The sequence below is a fragment of the Dromiciops gliroides genome, chromosome 4, assembly GCF_019393635.1.
Source record: "Dromiciops gliroides isolate mDroGli1 chromosome 4, mDroGli1.pri, whole genome shotgun sequence".
Taxonomy (NCBI): Eukaryota; Metazoa; Chordata; class Mammalia; order Microbiotheria; family Microbiotheriidae; genus Dromiciops; species Dromiciops gliroides.
Window position 1 is genome coordinate 150,533,118 of NC_057864.1, and position 18,860 is coordinate 150,551,977.

General features: G+C 42.1%; 1 protein-coding gene across 1 annotated transcript in view; it reads right to left on the bottom strand.

The window, feature by feature from the left end:
* ABCB10 (ATP binding cassette subfamily B member 10) overlaps positions 1-17,275 on the bottom strand; it is a 34,108-nt gene extending 16,833 nt beyond the window's left edge. Inside the window, exons 1-5 of the mRNA XM_043964386.1 lie at positions 16,807-17,275; positions 9,929-10,129; positions 7,558-7,760; positions 3,229-3,363; positions 1,826-1,972 (exon numbers count right to left, since the gene is read on the bottom strand). Coding sequence (XP_043820321.1) covers positions 1,826-1,972; positions 3,229-3,363; positions 7,558-7,760; positions 9,929-10,129; positions 16,807-17,248 — 1,128 coding nt within the window. The 5' untranslated portion in view covers positions 17,249-17,275. The remainder of the gene's footprint in view (positions 1-1,825; positions 1,973-3,228; positions 3,364-7,557; positions 7,761-9,928; positions 10,130-16,806) is intronic.
* Between the last annotated feature and the right edge of the window lie 1,585 nt (positions 17,276-18,860).

Genomic DNA, 18,860 nt, shown 5'->3' on the forward strand with positions numbered 1-18,860 from the left:
ACATATCTATTTAAGGGGTGGGGAAAATAGCTCTATAAGTGATGGGTATATACATGCATACAGACACATCACACATATATATGAGATGGGAAGATGTATATACACATACATCTACATACATATAGGATGGGGATATATATGTATTGAGTAAATTTATTTTGATTTGGGGACCCTACATTTGGGCTGAGATTAGAAAGCCTTAGGCCCTCAAGGTCTCTTCTGTGTGGGAGGGGCTGGTGCCCCTCCCCCTCTGCTTCAGCTGAGCCAAAAAGCCCCGTGGGCTGTACAAGACCCCGGAGCCGAGCTATCCGAGAGATCCCAGACTGGTCCAGGCCGGACTCTGGCATAGCCTGAGACACGTGAGGCTGGAGCACACCCCCCCACCACCAGCCGAGGCCCTGGCTGGAAGATTAGCTTGGTCTGTGGGGGCACAGGAAGCCCCAAGATTTGAGTGGAGAGAAGAAAAGGTATATATAGACCTGGGAGTTAGACTCAGGGAGGGGACAAGGGGGGGGGGGGTGGGCAGCGGCTGAGAAGAGGACTAGAGGCTGGCTGACAAGATTAGAGCTCGACAGATTAGACAGGGCTACAAGGACACAGGAGAAGGATAAAAGACTAGGAGCAGAGAAAAGAGAGGTCGAAGGGCAGACTGACGGAGCAGACAGACAGACAGACAGACAGACAGAAGGTCGGTGAGAGAGAAACACAGGGGTTCAGCGGTGGCAGTAAGGAGAGGAAAGTTAGAAGCAGGGGGATTTACAAAGTGAGAGTTAGAAAGAAGGGACCTGAGTGGTGAGGGTGGAATGTGCCCTTATTGTATTAAAAAAGTTCAAGGCACAGCAGGTGGGAAAGAGAGGCACCACAAAGCAGTCAGGTTGTACATTTTATTTCCCTGTATTCTTAATTTTAAATAGTATCTCATAAATAAACTCTGCTTTGATTATTTAGTTAAGAGGCTTCTTAATAATTTGCTAATCAATTTGGGAGTGGAGCAGTGTGGTGGAACTTTATAAACAGCCCACATTAAATTAATAGCAGTCAGATAGCCAGTTAGTCAACAGTTCCTAGATTAGTCATCCATAGATCAGTCACCCCAAATCAGGTCAAGTCAGTTAAAATATTCTCACATTTGAATGGTGACCGTGGCAGGACTTATGGCCCAATTACAATTTTCCAAATAATCATAATTTTTCATAAATCCAAAATTATAAAATTTTCCAGATTAGATATAGTTATTAATAATTAATGTTTAAACAGTATATATATGCATAAACACACAGGTATGTGTGTGTGTGTGTCTAATTGGAAAGGGACTGGACTTGTGATTTCAATGGTATAGGGAGCTTCTGGTGGAGAATTTTCTCTACCAACATAAACTGGTACCTTCTCTTCTACATAGACAGAGAGCTGCCTAACACACTGAGAGGTTAAGTAACCTGCCCAACAGAGATCGAGGATGGGTTGCGGCAAGACCTAGATGTTGGCCTTCCTGGCACCAAGGTCAGATTTCTCTGCACTATTCTTTGCTTCCTCTCAGATATACACACGTAGTGTTAACCATGGCTAGCACTAGTCTGGCCTATTCATCTAGTCTATTAATCTGCAATTCTCACCTCTCAATCTCTCTTACATATGCTTCCCAGTCTCCATTGACCCTTGTTTTATTTTTATTTCTCTCTCATTTCAGAGTTTTAGATATAAGAATCTTCAACCCTCACATGGCATGAAATGACCTTCTCAGACTTGTGCCAGAAGACTGCATATTTCCACCATAATTCTAACATGATACCATCTCTTTACATTCTCCAAAGAGCAATGTACTTACTGCTCCAAAGAAACCTGCTCGAGCAAATGCCTCTTTCTTTGCTAACTGCATCACGTGATCCACTTTGCTGGTGTACTTCTCCATTTCATTGAGCTCTTTCCCAAAAGCTCGGACAGTTCTTATGTTTCCAATCCGTTCTTCAGCTAGCTGGGTAGAACAACAGATATTTTGCTAGAGTTGTGTTCCAGTAGTTTCCAGGTGTAAAATTGTAGTACAGTTTTGCTAATCTCTAAAGACAATTCTAAGTTCCAATGTTCTTTTGAATTAAAAGTGGGAGAATGGGAAAGAAGGGATATGGGGGATAACTAGGTGATGTGAAGACAAAAGATGCAAATCAATGCAAATCTATTAAATATTAAAACAGAATTGTTCAAAAACTATTTTTCAAAAAAAAAATGTAATGTTATACTAGGAGAAACTGAGAATGCCATAGTTGAGAATTTACCTTAAGAACATTAAAAGGGGGGTAAAAAGCTATCTATTCGGGGGCAGCTAGATTGTGCAGTGGATAGGGCACTGGCCCTGGATTCAGGAGGACCTGAGTTCAAATGCAGCCTCAGACACTTGACACTTCCTAGCTGTATGACCCTGGGCAAGTCACTTAACCCTCATTGCCCCCCACACAAAAAAAGCTATCTATTCAAAGTTATAATAGCAATATTTATAATTATGAAAAACTGGGAGCAATTTAAATGCTCAACATCTAAATACTGGATGAACAAATCTATGGCATTAACATATAATGGAATATTACAAAGCATTCAAAATAATGACAAACATTAGGTATGGTTTAAAATACGGAAAAATACATACAAACTAATGAGAAATTTAAAAAGCAGGGCCCCCTCCCAATTCATATACTCAATGACTATGGCTACATAAAAAAGGAAAATATTATACATAGGTAAAATGAAGGATTTGTCTAGATGATCTTGAAGTTCTTTAGACTTAAGATCTTCAAGGTGAAAGGGTGGGAGTAGTAAGTGATTGGTGGACAAAGATAATAGTTGAGAATATAAGGGAAGGAAAAACAGACAAGTTTTTACTGTTTCTACATGGAAGATCATTAGACTCTCGATTTAGAGCTAGACAGAAACTCTGAGGTCCTCTGGTGCAACTCCCTCATTTTAAAGATGAGGGAACAGAGGCCAAGAGAAATTAAGTGAATTGCTCAGGGTCACATCCTCAGACCTGAGATTCAAACCCAAAGCCTGGCACTCCAAATCCAGTCATGCTCTTTCCAATGGAAATGAATTGCTTCCTGTCTCTGAAGGAAGAATGCAAACATCACCCCCTGCCCTGTTGTCATGTGACCACCACACTTCCCTGTGGCTACTGAAGGTGCAGAGTCCTTATGTACAAAGGCTTTATCTCCAAGAAATAAAAAGGAATAAAAGCTTCACCTGTGTGGCCTGGGCAAGGGAATCTTGAGTCATTTTGGTCAGTTTTCGTAGATACCGTCCATAAATCACAGCCAGGATAGATATGGGAGGTACCACACCCAAAACAAATGCAGCCAGATTGGGAGAAACAAAAAACTGCAGGAATAGATAAAGAGAAACAATTCACACAGTTTTGAAGAAAGTCTCAGCCACTGCAAAACAAATGTAAGTATACCAGATCTATTTTTTCTTTATCAAAAAAAATTTTTTTTAGAAAAAATAAATACCCCTTACATCTCCTTTTTATTGTAAAGATGGGAGAATATGGGTCTTGGATATGGTGACTGTGAGATAGTCTGTGTTGGTTGTTTGTTTTATTGTTTTTTTTCTTTATTACAAAAGAAGACCCACTGGGAGTGAATTAGGAGGGGGGTCTATTCATAAATAACTGTGATGCTAAAAAAAAGGCTTCAGTAAAACTTTAGATAAGTAAAATAAAAACAAAATACACTTTTGGCAGAATAAAAAAAATAAAATGTACATTTCTGCTTTCTTTGGTTATTTTCTTTTTCTCCTATAAAGTGGCCTCAAGGAAATATATAATAGCATGTAAATTAAACTATTTAAACTGGGACTTCCTCTTTTAAGATATTTAAAATGCTTTTTATTCAATCTTTATTATCTATTAAATATCAAAAATGGAATACCATTTAATAACAATTATCATTTATATGGCATTTACTATGTGCTAAGCATTTTACAAATCTTATCTCATCTACTTCCTTGCAACAACCCTGGGAGGTAGGTGCTATTATCATCCCCATTTTGCAGATGAAGAAACTAATGCAAACAGAGGTTAAGTGAGATGCTCAGGGTCACACAGCTAGAATGTCTGTGAGGCCATATTTGAACTCAAGTGCTTCTGACTCCAGGCCCAGCACTCCGGTGCCACTGAGCTGCTGTTTCCCTGTGAATTTTGTTAGTGTTTTATCTAATTTGATAAAGTAGCCCATTGATATTTCTGGAGGGTAAGATAGTTAAAAGGCTAGATGATATTGATTAGGTGGATTTCACAGTATTTGAACACGTAGACCCTCAAAAAGTAATTAGTTATTAATAGTTTAGTTTCAGCTTGGAGGGGTGTCTCCCTCAAGATACCCCAAGATGACCTTGCCCCCAAGATCTTTCCTTGGCCCCATATTATTTAATGTTCATAGACTATAAGCCTCTCTCAGGCAGGGACTGTCTCACTTTTATATTTCTTACTAACACAGTACCTGGCAGCAGATGTTTAACAAAAGCCTGTTGATTTAATGATGGTGAATGGCTTAGATAAAGGCATAGAGGACACCCCTTATCAAGATTGGAGCAAAACTGGCAGAAGATACCACACTAAATAATAGCCAGCATTTAAAATGACCTTAACAGGCTAGAACATTGAGCCAGATCAAATAAGATGCTTCTGGTGAGTTTTTGGGGGGTAGATGGGGACAGGGATGAGGGAGGAAAGGTTAGATGTGATTTTACTGATGTAGGGAACTGCTCATAAGAAAATTCCTTATATCAATGGGTGTGGGGGAGGGGAAGGAAATCTGACTTGAATTTGAATGAATGTCAATGCAAAGAAGCATCTTAGATTTGTTCAACATGATTATAGAGGGTAGCATTAGAAGCAATGAGTGAAAGCTGCAAAGAGGCAAATTTAGATATGACGTAGAGAAAATCTTTAGAACTGTCCAAAAAGTGGAATGGACTACCTCAGGAAGGACAGCACCTTGATGGAGGTCATCAGACAAAGGCCGGAGGACTATACCACCCATGTCTGGACTCAATGGCCTCTGAGGGCCTTTCCCAGGTTGAAATTCTGTGATTCTGTTATTTTAAAAATTTTCCATTTTATACATTAGCCATTATCTCTAATAAGATACTCTTAAAAATTATTTTATTCCTACTTTTTAAATGTTTATCAAAAGCTTCTTTATAGCTAGCCATTTAAATTGTTTTTCTTACAGATACAATTAATAACATTTTTCCTTTTCTAAAAACTAAACTGTCTTTGGATTATAGGTGTAAATCCTACTTAGTCATAATACTTTTTTGATATTTATGTTTGTCAATATTTTATCATTATTTTATTTTTGTTACATGTTTTTCAATATTTAATCTAATTTTTAAAATTATTCTTATTAATGATCTTGGCTTGTCATTTTCTTTTTCAGGCTCATTCTTGTCAGGCTTGTGAAATAAAACCCCATTTTCAGCAAAGAAAAAATCTTCTAGCATGCCTTCTTTATAGGTAGAAAGAATCAATATAATAAAGAGATCATTTTTCTTTGAAGGTTTGAAAGAATTAGCTTGTGGAAAAATTCATTAAAGACATGTCTGATATTTCCTTCTAAGATCAGTCTATTTAGGTCATCCATTTCCTGTTTTGTCAGTTTGGCTATTTTATATTTTTGGAGCTATTTATCCATTTCATTTAAGTCATCAAACAGCATAAAACTATGCATTATATGTAGCCTGAATATTTACTAATTTTACTTTCATTGTGATCACCCCTTTCATGTTTCTAATTTCAGTAATAAGAATTTTTTTTTTCCGTACTGTTTTAATGGAGATGATTTATCTCATACTACATCAGCTTGATAGAAGTACCGAATTGTTGGTTATTTCAAACACCACCTCCTGGTTTCCTTTATCACTTCGGTTGCTTTCAGTTGTTTTCCATCTACTAATTCCTGCCTTCTCTGGACAGTTTCCTGCCTTTATGATGTGTTGTTTTGTTCCTTTTATACATTCTTTGAGTGCAACTCATTAAATTTCTGAAAGCCCAGTCCTCCCTCCCCTCCCCACCCCCACAAAAAAAAGAGATGATCTGCCACATACACAATGGAAGTTGACTTGATGTAAAGTCAAAAGTAGAACCCAGGTTGCCACTAAGGAACCCAGTAATTTCCCAAACTCTGCTGTATCCCTCAGATCATACTACTCTACATCTTGTTCCATAATTAAGGAAGTGAGGTAGCTAAGATGATTTTACAGGCTTACCTTTAGCCAAATTAAGTATGAATAGAAACTCAGATGAGTTTCTCTTGTGTAGTTGCTCCCTACCTAAAAACTAGGCATGGACCTGAGACATTGGGGAAGACTAGATAAATACAGGCAAGATAAGCAGGATGTCTTCTTCCTTCAACTGAGAAAGAGATTGAATGCCAAAAGGTTAACTTTGGTGACACATTTCTGGTGCTGAATGGAATGGAGTATAATTAAGCAGTCCTTCCTTCTCTGAACTGCCAGGAAATGTTTTGCCCTTGATGGCTACCTATGGCAAAAAGAAGCTGGAAAACTGGAAAGTCAAGCTTTTAAAAATTTTTTTGAAAAATCATTTACTAATAAAAGTCATAAGTATGTAGAGCAAACATTTTTCAGGTGACAAGTCTTAAGTATGTAAACATTTTTCAGGTGGACAGAAGAAAGGGAAGAGAGAAAAAGAAGTGTTACTGAATGCTATATCCTCTAAGAGGGGAAAAAATACACAAAGTATGAAATGTTTAAAAGGTTTGCAACTCAAGTTTCTAGTTTTTTGAGATAAACCTCTCTATTGAAAAAGCAAAGTCCACTACATAACTGCTTCAATCTTTCACTTTCTCTGGACCTCCCTTTTCACTAGGATATTCTAATTTGTATTACATTGTAATTATCTGTCCACATCTTATCTTCCCATCTAGATTCTTTGAAAGCAAAAGTTGACAGTCTTGTGTGATCTTTGTATTCCTAGGGGCATGGCACAGCACCTCACCAGAATAGGTACTTAAATAATCATCTATTTGGAATTGTACACTACCAATTTTTATACAGAATTTAAATATATGCCAATTTTATATGGACTCATGCATTACCAATTTTTTTCCTACGGGGAAGTAAGAGAGGGAAAATTGTCACCATGCTGCAAAATAGCAATAGAATGCTCCAGAGCTTTTTCTCTCCCAGTGAGATTAAGCTGACATTTGCCACTACATTTGCCAGGGTGCCAGCCCTGGTTTCAGTGTCCTGGGATATCCAGGGTGCAGGGCATATACCTGACCTTCTAAGTCTTTTGAAAAAGGGAGAGCTACATTTTTAGAAGAATTCAGTATGAAGAAAATGTATAGTAGCAGCCTATGATGAGAACTTAGTTCTATTCATCTCTTTCTGAATTGTTGGCACTCATACTGCAGCTTCTGTGGGGAGAGTCAGAACTCTGGGCTAAATGCACACTTCCAAGATTCATCAGAAAGAGCTCAGTGAGGCCTCTCACTGAAGCAGGAGCCCCAGCCTTGAATGCACCATCTGTGATCCCAGAAAACATACCATCATTCCAATGCCAACTGAGGCCTGAGCTCCGGCCCTCAACCCATCGGAGAGATTTTCAGTTATTGAGCGCCCCAGAAGCGCTGTGTCTGAGGACAGGCGGTTAATCAGCTCTCCTGTCCGGGTCTTGTCAAAAAAGGCAACCTCTTGCTTTAGAACAGAGGAGAATAAAGTCCCTCTCAATCTATTCACAATGCGCTGACCTGTAAAAAAAGAAGGGAACAATCAATTGGGGAATGGCTGAACAAGTTGTGGTATATGAATGTAATGGAATTCTATTGTGCTGTAAGAAACGATGAGCAGGAGGAGTTCAGAGAAACCTGGAAGGACTTGCATGAACTGATTGATGAGTGAGATGAGCAGAACCAGAAGAACATTATACACAGTATCAACATTATGTGTTGATCAGTTGTGATAGACTAGGTTCTTCTCACCAATCCAATGGTATAAGAAAGTTCCAAAAGACTCATGATGGAAAAGGCTCTCCAAATCCAGAAGAATAAAAATAAAAAGGGAACTGTGGAATATGGATGCTGATTGGACCATACTAATTCTTTTGTTTTTGGTGCTGTTGGTTTTGTTTTGAGGTTTTTCCTTTTTGCTCTGATTCTTCTCTTATAACATGACTAATACAGAAATATGTTTAATGTTATTATGTATATCAGATTACTTGCTATCTAGGGGAGCAGGGGAGGGAGAAACTTTTGAAATTGGAAATCTTATATAAACAAATGTTGAAAACTATTTCTACATGTAACTGGAAAATAATAAAATACTTTTATTTAAAAAAAAAGGGAACAGAAGCATATCAAGTACAGCTACCATTCTCCTAAAATGTCCGACAACCAACCAGCAACTGAGCCTAAATTCAACTTGCAATGACAATCTGGGAGAACAAGTTTTACTTGTTCATATGGTAGAAGAATATCCCAATGTATTAATCATCCTTGAGGCAGTATGGCATAGCAGACAGTGCCCAACATGGACACTGGCTCTATAACCTTGAGCAAGTCTAACTTCTCAGTTTCCTAAGCAACTCTCTGGTTTTTGTTTTTTTTTAGTGAGGCATTTGGGGTTAAGTGATTTGCCCAGGGTCACACAGCTAGTAAGTGTCAAGTGTCTGAAGCCAGATTTGAACCCAGGTACTCCTGAATCCAGGGCCGGTGCTTTACCACTGCACCATCTAGCTGCCCCCAAAGGCTAACTTCTCAAAGAAGCTTTCCCTGCTGCCTCACAACCAAGCTCTTCAACAGTCATGCCCCTAAAATTGCCCATAGATCTGTTTTGTAATGAAAGCATGTATCATGTAATAATAGGTATTGTAGCTATCTAGTCTGTAGTGTTATCCCCCTCCTAGAATGTAAGGTCCCAGTTCTTGGGAGGGCAGGATGCCCCATGAGCAACATCACTACCTGGATGCCCCATCAACCCCTGAAATTCAACAAGGCGAAAAGTGAACTCATCAGCTTCCCCTCCTAAAGTCCCGCCTTCTCCAGCTCTCCCTACTCACCCTGAGGGCAGCTTTGAAAGTTACAGGTTGAATTTGTTACACTTAGAAAAAGAAAACCAAGCCACATATAATAAAGACCCATGGTTTCATGTAGGGTTATCTTTTGTTCTACTCTTTACATGGAAATGCTCATGTTACTTTGTGTTTCTTGAATTCTGAAATTTAAAAATAAAAGTTTAAAAAACAGAAGGCTAGTGTGTGTGTTTGGGGTAGGGCAAGATTAGAGGAAATCAGTACACATAGAAATGATGGTCATAAAAAATAAAAATAAACATTAGTCAATAAAACTAAATAAACAAAAGCTGGGGTTTATCCCTAATGTGCTTCACATTTAAGGTTCCAGGAAATATTGATTAGAAAGCCATGGCCTGCAAATATAATAACAATGGCTAACAATTATAATGGCTTTGCAGTTTATAAAGTTCTTTATTTTCATGACCTCATTTGAGAATGTAGGTCTTTTCTTATCCCCCTAGTTGTTCCCATTCTTTCTAGATTGTCTTTCTATCCCTAATGGTGAGCAGAACGCCTCATGAAGCAGGCATATAAGAAATGTTTGTTGAACTAAACTGATCTTCACAACACCCTAGTGAGGTAGTGGCCCAAGTATGATTGACCCTCATTTTACAGCTGAGGAAGGAAACGGATACTCAGATTAAGTGATTTGGGCTGGATCACACAGCAAATAAGCAGAAGAGCTGGATTCAAGCCCAAGTCTTTTGTCTCTGGGTCTGACTCAGAATCCAGTGCTCCCTCCACTGAGCCAGCCCTGCCAAAGTCCGGGTGAAATGTGAAGGCCAAGACAAAGTCTACATTATTAGAGAGAAATGCTTCTCGGGGGCTCTGGAGGCTTCTTTTTACCTGAAGTCTGCATGAGGTAGACACGAACCGCATTCGCAGCAGCACCACACAAAAACACTCCACTCAGAAGGGCACAGAGGTGGGTCAGGTTGTTCACGTAGTCCCCGGCAGGGTTTGTATAAATGACATCGATAATCTTTCCCAGGAAGAAGGGTGCAGACATGGTCACGACACTGGACACAGTCAGGAATCCAACCGCAGCTACAATGAGGAAAAACAGAGAAATCCATCAGAGCTTCAGCAGCAAAAAAGGTAAGAACCCTGGCTTCTCTGCCCAGAACTGAAGTGGTTGATACTGATTTCTAAAACTGTGTCCATTCAATACCTGTGGAAAATCCACTTTGTGGACTGTCTTTACCCAGCAGAGACCCAGACTATGGCAAGGTGAGGAAGGCTGCTGAGTCCCTCTTATCTGCTCCCTCCCCTATTAATGCCTCATTTACTTGATGGGTTTCCTCACGAACATTCTCTCTCTTTTTTTTTTTGCAGGGCAATGGGGGTTAAGTGACTGTCACCTAGCTGCCCCCAAGAGGATCACTTTAACAAGTATTGTAGGGCAGCTAGGTGGCACAGTGGATAGAGCACTGGCCCTGGATTCAGGAGGACCTGAGTTCAAATCCGGCCTCAGACACTTAACACTTACCAGCTGTGTGACCCTGGGCAAGTCACTTAACCCCAATTGCCTCACTTAACCCCAATTGCCTCACTTAAAAAAAAAAAACCCAAGTATTGTAGCACACTTGACTGAGCAGAGGAAGAAACTGTGAGATTTTATGAGTGAAGAAGCCAAGGTGATACTTAAGTTGCAAATCTAAGTTTTAATGGCCCATGGAAACCAGTATACTGGAAAACTTTGATTAAACAAGTAAATTTGAAAAAATGGTGGAAACTAGTCCCACTCACTTTACTTTGTGATTAAGGAACCACCTGATCTTGAGAGACAGTATGGCATAGGAAATTGAGGGCTGGCCTTGGAGACCGCAAGACTTCCTGACATAGACTAGCTGTGGGATCACAGGCAAGTCACTTCAGTCCTCAGAGACCCAGGCAACTCTCTAATTCCATAAATTATAAGTTACTGATCTGCATCAGTGCAGAATTCCCTATGCCAATGAAATCATAGGTCTGGGCCTCCCCAAAGAGAGGGGCATGGCTTCTTTGTAGCCAAACATCTAAAATGCCATGCACCATGCTTTGCACATAGCCATAATGAATGGATGACATGTTGGAGGCAAAAGAACACCACAAGGGGCAGCTAAGTGGCGCAGTGGATAAAGCACTGGCCCTGGATTCAGGAGTACCTGAGTTCAAATCCGGCCTCGGACACTTGACACTTACTAGCTGTATGACCCTGGACAAGTCACTTAACCCCCATTGCCCCGACAAAAAAAACAAAAAAGAACACCACAAGCACAGATTCAAGTGTTCCAAAAGCTTTAAGAAATTTAAACCCATACTAAGACTTTCAGCATATCCTATATAGCTAGAAGCATGAATAAGCACAAAGACTTTTTATCTCAATAGTACAATGAGGAGGTAATATTACTGGAAAAAAAAAATCTAGAAGAGCCAAGTGGGAGAATAACTAACCACAGGAGTACGTTTTCAATGGCTATATTCCAATTCTGACAGAGAGCTCTTTTAAGGACTTTCATATAGGGTTCCCAAACATTTTGTTAGCAATAGTTATTCCCAACCCACCCTCTAGTCAACTCTTAAGATTCAGAGAAAGAGCTGACTTGTATGAGGTTGCCACCCTTTTTTTTTTTTTAATGTGGCTGAATGATAAAGTATTCAATGGTTCTCCTATCAGTCAGATAGCAAGAACACATGAAATGGGTCTTTCTTATCCAGTTGTCCCACCCTAGAGCCAGGCAGCAAGCATCAGGAATCTTAAGCCACCTTTTGGTGGATGAGATAAAGAACTATCTAGGGAAAAAAGCTACAGAGTAGCTTTCTAAGTAACCACAAGAAACTTGCTGTAAATTCTTATGCTAAAAGGAAAAAAAAGTGGAGCAGTGGTTAAGGTTAGAAGACTGATCAATTATTTCTTAAAAGAATTACAATTAATTCTAAAAGCTATTTTTGGAACATGTCTATAAGCATTTCAAATGATAGGTTCTTTTTAAAAGATATAATAATTTATCTCTTACAAGTTTGAGGTTCAATTTTTGCAGGCAGACTCTTAACTGGTTTGAAATCTCTGACACACTGAGGAAAGGAACAAAAAGAAGAGTGTCACTATTCTAATTTAGGGTTTGTTTGTTTTTTTCAAAAAAATTTTATCAGTGCCTTGTTTTTGGTATGTGTGTATGTTTTAGAGGTTTCATGGACATAGTTGTAAAAACAAACAAAATAACAACTACTTTTTAACTCCAACCTTTGAAGTGTTGGTATGGAATTAACTATTACAGAATTTAGTCTTTCAAAGATGGTAGCTGTCTTGTAAGTAACTAAAAATTGACCCATGGCTGATGAACCCTACTTCATTCTGGACCCACACTACCAAAACTTTATTCAGTTTAAATGTATTCTGTAACACAACGAACCATTATGACTTTATGGAAATGTCCTAATAATGCTGTGACATAAGGTTTCTTTCTACCTTCTTTTTATGAATGTTTTGTATACTTTGTATTTATTGCTGTACATGTTTCTTTTAACTGCAATAGTTTTTATCTATTATTAATCCATTCCTCAACTATCTCCAACTAACTTGAAATGAATTTTTAAAATTCCCAATACATAAGTATATAATCCAACAAGACAGGTCCCAAAATTAGCCTTGGATATCTCTTTCTACATTTTAAGTTCATAACCTCTGTCAGGAGGTGAATGGCATGATTCATTTTTATTCTTTTGGACTTACAATGTATCACTTAATTGATCAGTTCTAAAGCTTTGCAAAACCTTTTCTCTACCAGCTCACAAAAGTCTTCCAAGTTTCCTCTGAAACCGTCTATTTCATCATTTCTTATGACACAATGACATATTTTCTTACATCCATGTACCACAAGTTGTTTTGCTATTCCCCAATAGGACAGCCTCTTAGTTTCCAATATTTAGTTACCATAAAAACCAACTACATTAAAAAACAAAACAAAACAAAACCCCAACCACATTCTCTATGGAAAATCCAAATCCCTTGCCCTAATATCCTGAGGAACACAAGTTTTCAAGTCCACATACCAAAATATCAACCCATTTTACAGGGAAAGGGGGTATATGCCTTGATTTATTTAAGACTGTCATTAGGGGGCAGCTAGGTGGCGCAGTGGATAGAGCACAAACCCTGGATCAGGAGTAACCAGATCTCAGGTCTCAGACACTTGACACTTACTAGCGTAATGACCTTGGGGAAGTCACTTAAACCCCAATTGCCACACACACACACACACACACAACACACAAGACTGTCATTAGCTTTTATTTTCTAAAGTACCAGATGGGTTGAATATAGATGCATGCACTTGGAGAAGCAAGGCAGAGTCAGGGTTAGTATGATGACCTAGTAGAAGAGTTAAATATTCTTTAAAAACCAACCAACCAAACAAAAATCATTCACCCCATGGTTACTAAAAATCAGTATAACTCCCCTAAGGGTGTCCCTTATTAAAAATGTAATATATCATCATCATCAAATCCAAATTTTATATTTTTTAATGATCTAAATAAAAAACAAGAGCAAAGATAATATATTTGTCTAGCACTTTATACTTGACAAAGTGCTTCCAAATAAATACATTTGAGCCTCATAACACTATAGGCAAGGCAAGTATTACTGTTCCTTATTTAGGATGAGGAAAAGAAGATTGAGAAAGCTACTAAGCCTACTAAATTCCTAGTCAAATACTTTTGTCTGTTTGTCCTACCCCAGGAATTCTTAACCTGGGCAAGGGAATCCCCTAAGGAGTCTGTATCTAGATTTCAAGAGTCCATGAATGTGAATGGGGGGAAAAATTTACACCTTCGTTTTCCCCAACCTTTATGTGAAATTTAGTATTTATGCAGGCAACAAACACCACCAGTCCGGTTGAAAGGGATACAAAATCCAAACTGGTTACCTGAGCTGTGGTTAAGGATCCAACACCCAGTCTAGGACACTCCCCAGTGTGGAAACTCTTCAAAAATACCTTTGGGGGCAGCTAAGTGACGTCAGTGGATGGGAGCACTGGCCCTGGAGTCAGGAGTAACCTGAGTTCAAATCTGACCTCAGACACATAACACTTACTAGCTGTGTGACCCTGGGCAAGTCACTTAGCCTCAATTGCCTCACTAAAAAAAAAAAAATAACCTTTAGACAAGGGCATCTATAACTAACAGTCTCAGATGTGAAGGGTGCCAAGAAGTCAGAGGAACACAAGTTTAAGAATCTAAAAGAGACCTAAGAGACCATCTAGTCCAACACCCCCATTTACAGATGAGAAACTGAGGCCCAGAAAGGCTAAATAACTTGTCCATGACCACACAGCTAGGAGGTGTCCAAGGGAAGCTTCTAGGCTAGAACTCTATCCAATGTACCCTTAGACTGAGTTCCTTGAGAGCAGAGACAGTTTGCCCCTTTTTGTAGCCACAGTGGCTTAGCACAGTTCCCAGCACACAGTAACTTCTTAATAAATGTTTGTTTATTGATTAATGTTGCCTAACAAAACAACTTAAAATGACATGGGTGCCTGCTCTCTGGGGATTTACCATCCAAACACTTACTGGTTATGTATACTAACGCAAATAAGTGAAGTGAAATGAGTTTAAGTCTGAGGACCTAAATTTGAATCACTTCATATAGTTAAATCTCATTTCCTTCATCTATAGAACGAGAGGTCTGAATTGGGTGATCTCTGGGTCCTTTCAGAAAGAACAATCTATAATTTTATTGACCTATCTGAACTTGTTCTCTCATCTGCAAAATGGGTAATAATTATTCCCGCGTCCCTATGTCCCAGCATGGTTTTGAGGAGAGAAGATAGATAAATTTAAAATGCTATAAAAATATGTTGGCAATATTCAATAGAAGGGCAGGTAGGTAGCACAGTGGATGGCCTTGGAATCAGGAAGAACTCATCTCTTCCTGAGTTCAAATCCAGCCTCAGACAATTATTAGCTGTGTGACCTTGGGCAAGTCACTTAAAGTTAGCCTCAGTTTCTTCAGCTGTAAAACAAGCTGCAGAAGGAAATGGCAAACCACTCCAGTATCTTTGCCAAGAAAACCCTTAATGGGGTCACAAAAAAATCAGAAACAACTGAAACAACTGAGACAAATATTTTAATAAAACACCAGTTTGAAGAGAGAGTCCTTCCATACTCTTCTGCCTCTTCAAGATTCTCAACCAAATTGGTAGTTAATTTGGGGGAATCTCTAAAACCCTCAAGTAATTTAAAAGAGAGGGTGCTTTTAAGTTATAACGACATCCTTAAAATTAGTATTATTTCCTAGGGAATAGGGATGGCAACTAGACTTGGGATTTCACTGGTTTAGGGAATTCCAAGATGAGGGAATTTCCTTCTAACCAACCGCAGGTCAGCACTGTTTCTCTGACCTTAAGAGTTGACTAAAGTACTGATAAGTTAAGTCACCTTATCCATGTGGACAATATGTCGGAGAGGCAGTCCTGGTTTTGAAGGGATCTCTCTATCTACTATACCTCTTGGCATAATTTTGTAGGATGCTAAATGAAGAGCTAGAAGGGACCTCAGAGGTCATCTAGTACAACCCCGCCCCCTTCATTTTACGGGTGAGAAATGAGCCCCAGAGAGGTGAACAACGCTTCTATGATCACATAAGCCATTACAGGGTCAAGACTTGAACCCAAGTTTGATTCCAGAGCTAGTGCCCTTTCTATTAAACCATACCTTCTTCAGCTAGTACTGGTGGAAAACTAAGTCACAAAAATAGTCCTCCTCACACACATCTGTAAGCCTTCCTCTCATTCTCTATCATGAAGGTATTTATATGTGGTCTCCTCGATTATTACATCAACTTCTTGAGGGCAGGGGCTGTTTTTTGCCTTTCTCGGTATGCCGAGAGCTTAGCACCATGCCTGGACCGTGAGTTCTTATTAAATGCTGGTTGATTGAAAATTCAGGCCCTTTTGAAAAAGTCCTCAGAATCAACCAAATTTCTACAAACTATGGAAATGTTTGTTGAATTGTGAACTGCATGATTTGAGGAAGAGAAAAAAAAACAGTCAAACCAATCTGTTAAGTATTCTCTCGCCCCCATAAGCTTGTGAAGCCCTAACTTTCATATAAACTAATAATATGGAATCCGCCCCCTCCCTTGAAGACACAGAATCGGAGATGGCCAGAATGGATTTGGAACTGAAAGAGACCTTAGGTCCATCTCAACCCACCCCCCTCATCTGTAAGGTGAAGGAACCGGAGGTCAGAGAGGTGGAATCTATTTGCCCTAGTCACTGAAGTACTAAGTGGCAGTCAGGATTCTAATCCAGTTCCTCTACACCAAATCCAACACTCTGCACCGAACCACTCAGAGACGGTTTTGTCCCAAACAGAGGGGGAAACAAGATTCAGAACCGGGAAGTGACTTGCCCATGGACAAGCAGGTAAGCTAAGGAGGTCCTCGAGCTCCAAATTCCATTCCTCATCCTACCCTTTTCATTAAAAAAAAAAAAGAAAAACAAAACCACACATTAAAAAGTTGTGCACAGCTCAGCCGGGAGGCGGGGAGCGGAGGGGGGAGGAAGCGGCCTGGGGGGGTTCGTAACGGCAGTGGTCACTCAATGGTCACTGTGGCCGGGGCCAGCACGGCCCGGCCGCCCCGGTGGCCCTAGGCAGGAGACAAGAGAGCCGGAGCCCCGGGAGGCTGGCGGTGGAGTCAATGTCAAGGGCGGGGACGCAGGGAGACGGGGAAGCCCTACCTGTTAACCTCCAGCGCTCGGGATACGCCAAGCCCAGGAGCTTTTTGGCCTCGGAGCGGCCGACGGGCGGCGGGTTCTGGGGCGAGTCGTCCCGGACGCCGCTGCCACTTCCTGCCGCGACGGTAGCCGAGCCCTCGCTCCCGACCCGGGCGGCTGGGGCTCTCGGAGCCGGCCCGTCTCCTGCACCGGTCGTCCTGCACCTGCGGCCGCCGGGGGGCCCGGCGCGGAGCCCCAGGAGCCGCGCGAGCCGCGCTGCCTGCCCCGGGGACGGCGGCGGCCCGGAGGCGGCGCTGGGACCGCCGGTGCAGCAGCGCGGGCGCCCCGGCAGCGGGGAGCGGGCCGCGGCCAGAGCCCATTGGGAGGAGCAGCCGCGCGCGCGCCGCAGCAGCAGCAGCAGCAGCGGCGGGGGGACGCTGCCGCCACGGGCGGGGAAGCTGGCCATGGGGCCCAAAGTGCCCGGGACCCGGGACACACGCCCCCCACCCCCGGGAATGCGGCGGACGTCACCAGCGCCCCTGCTGCCCACTCCGTAGTTCCTGCTTTTTTGCAAAGGGGCCGGCCCCCCACTCCACGTCGGCCCCCCGGGCCCCGGGCCGCGCTGCAGGCTCAGAGCCCGGGCAGGGAGTGAGAGACGCTCCTGGGCTAGGGGCTGGTGTGCCGCTCCTCCGCCCGCCGCCGGCCGCTGGCCGTCGCCGGCCCGCTGTGCCTGCCCCTGATAACCGGCTTCCGTGTTTCTGCTATGTCATCCTTCCTTATCTAAGACCCGGGAGCCTCCCCACGCGGAGCAGCCTTCCCAGGGGGCTCCCCATTTCCCTCTCCCCCAACCTTGCCTTCTAAACCTCACCCCCGCAATCGGTACCCCGCCCCAGTCCCGAGCATTACTCGGGCCTCGTAACCCAAAGGTCCCAAGAATCTGAGCTATGCACTCGCTCTTCTTACACCCTAGCCCCCAGATTGCACTCCGCCCTCCTTAGCCTTGTGTCCCGCCCCAGGGCACCCCCTCCGCTACGTTCATCCCCTCTTTTCTACCCAAGTTCGGAGTAAATTCTAACTCAGTAGTCTTCCACCGATAACCACCAGCATCCCCATTTCGAGGGCCAGAACACGTGCTAGTCCATGCGCTTCCCTAAGAAGATTATGTCAAGTCCCCTCGTGCTCCCCACCTCCCCCACATTCCCCGAAACCTAAGGGCACCCCATGCCCACTCTCCACTCTCCTTCTCCTTAATCTGCACCCCATCCCCGACTGTGCCCGTAACAGGAAACACTATAGGAACATTCTGAAAGTAAAGCAGCTCTTTCCAAGGTCCTCTACATACTCCAGGTACCCCCGCCCACCCCGACACAACTCCCTAGAGCGCCCCCTGCCGTTTTCAATAGGGCTTCAGCCTCGTAAGAGACTGTCTATTCTGCCCGGGAGCCACCAGAGGGCACTAAACCGAAGGCCCCGGGCAGGAGAGTAGAAAGAAGCGCGGGGAAAACTAGGGATTATGAATTTTGCGGCTGCGCGGTACAAACTCTTGGGATCTATTTCGCGCGCCTCACAAGGTTTACCACGCCCCCTTGTGATCTGGGAACTCTTGGGCGTGCCCTTTCTCACGCCGGAGGCCAAGGTAATGCAGACAGACTCGATCAGACGATGCCAAGTGAAAGGATGAAGCGGAGGGGCTGCGAGGGTTCCTGGAGAACAGCCCTTAGGTCACGCCGCGGACCTGGACTAACAATGTTGTTTCCTCCTCTGTCAACGCTAATGCCCAGGCATTCAGAGATTGAAAGTCCAGTGGACAGAGCACCAGGCTAACGATGATGATGGTGGTGGTGGTGGCATTTATGTAGAGTTTCCCGCATGTAACCACATACACATTATCTCATCATATCCTCAAGAACCCTGAGGTAGAGACAGGTATCATCATGCCCATTTTACAGATGAGTAAACTGAGGTTTATAAGGGATAAGCGGCTTTTTTCATGCTCTCACTGCTAATAAAGTGGCAAAGCTTGGAATCAAACCCAGGTCCTCTGGGTGCCAATACACTGTATTGCCTCTGACTCCTAA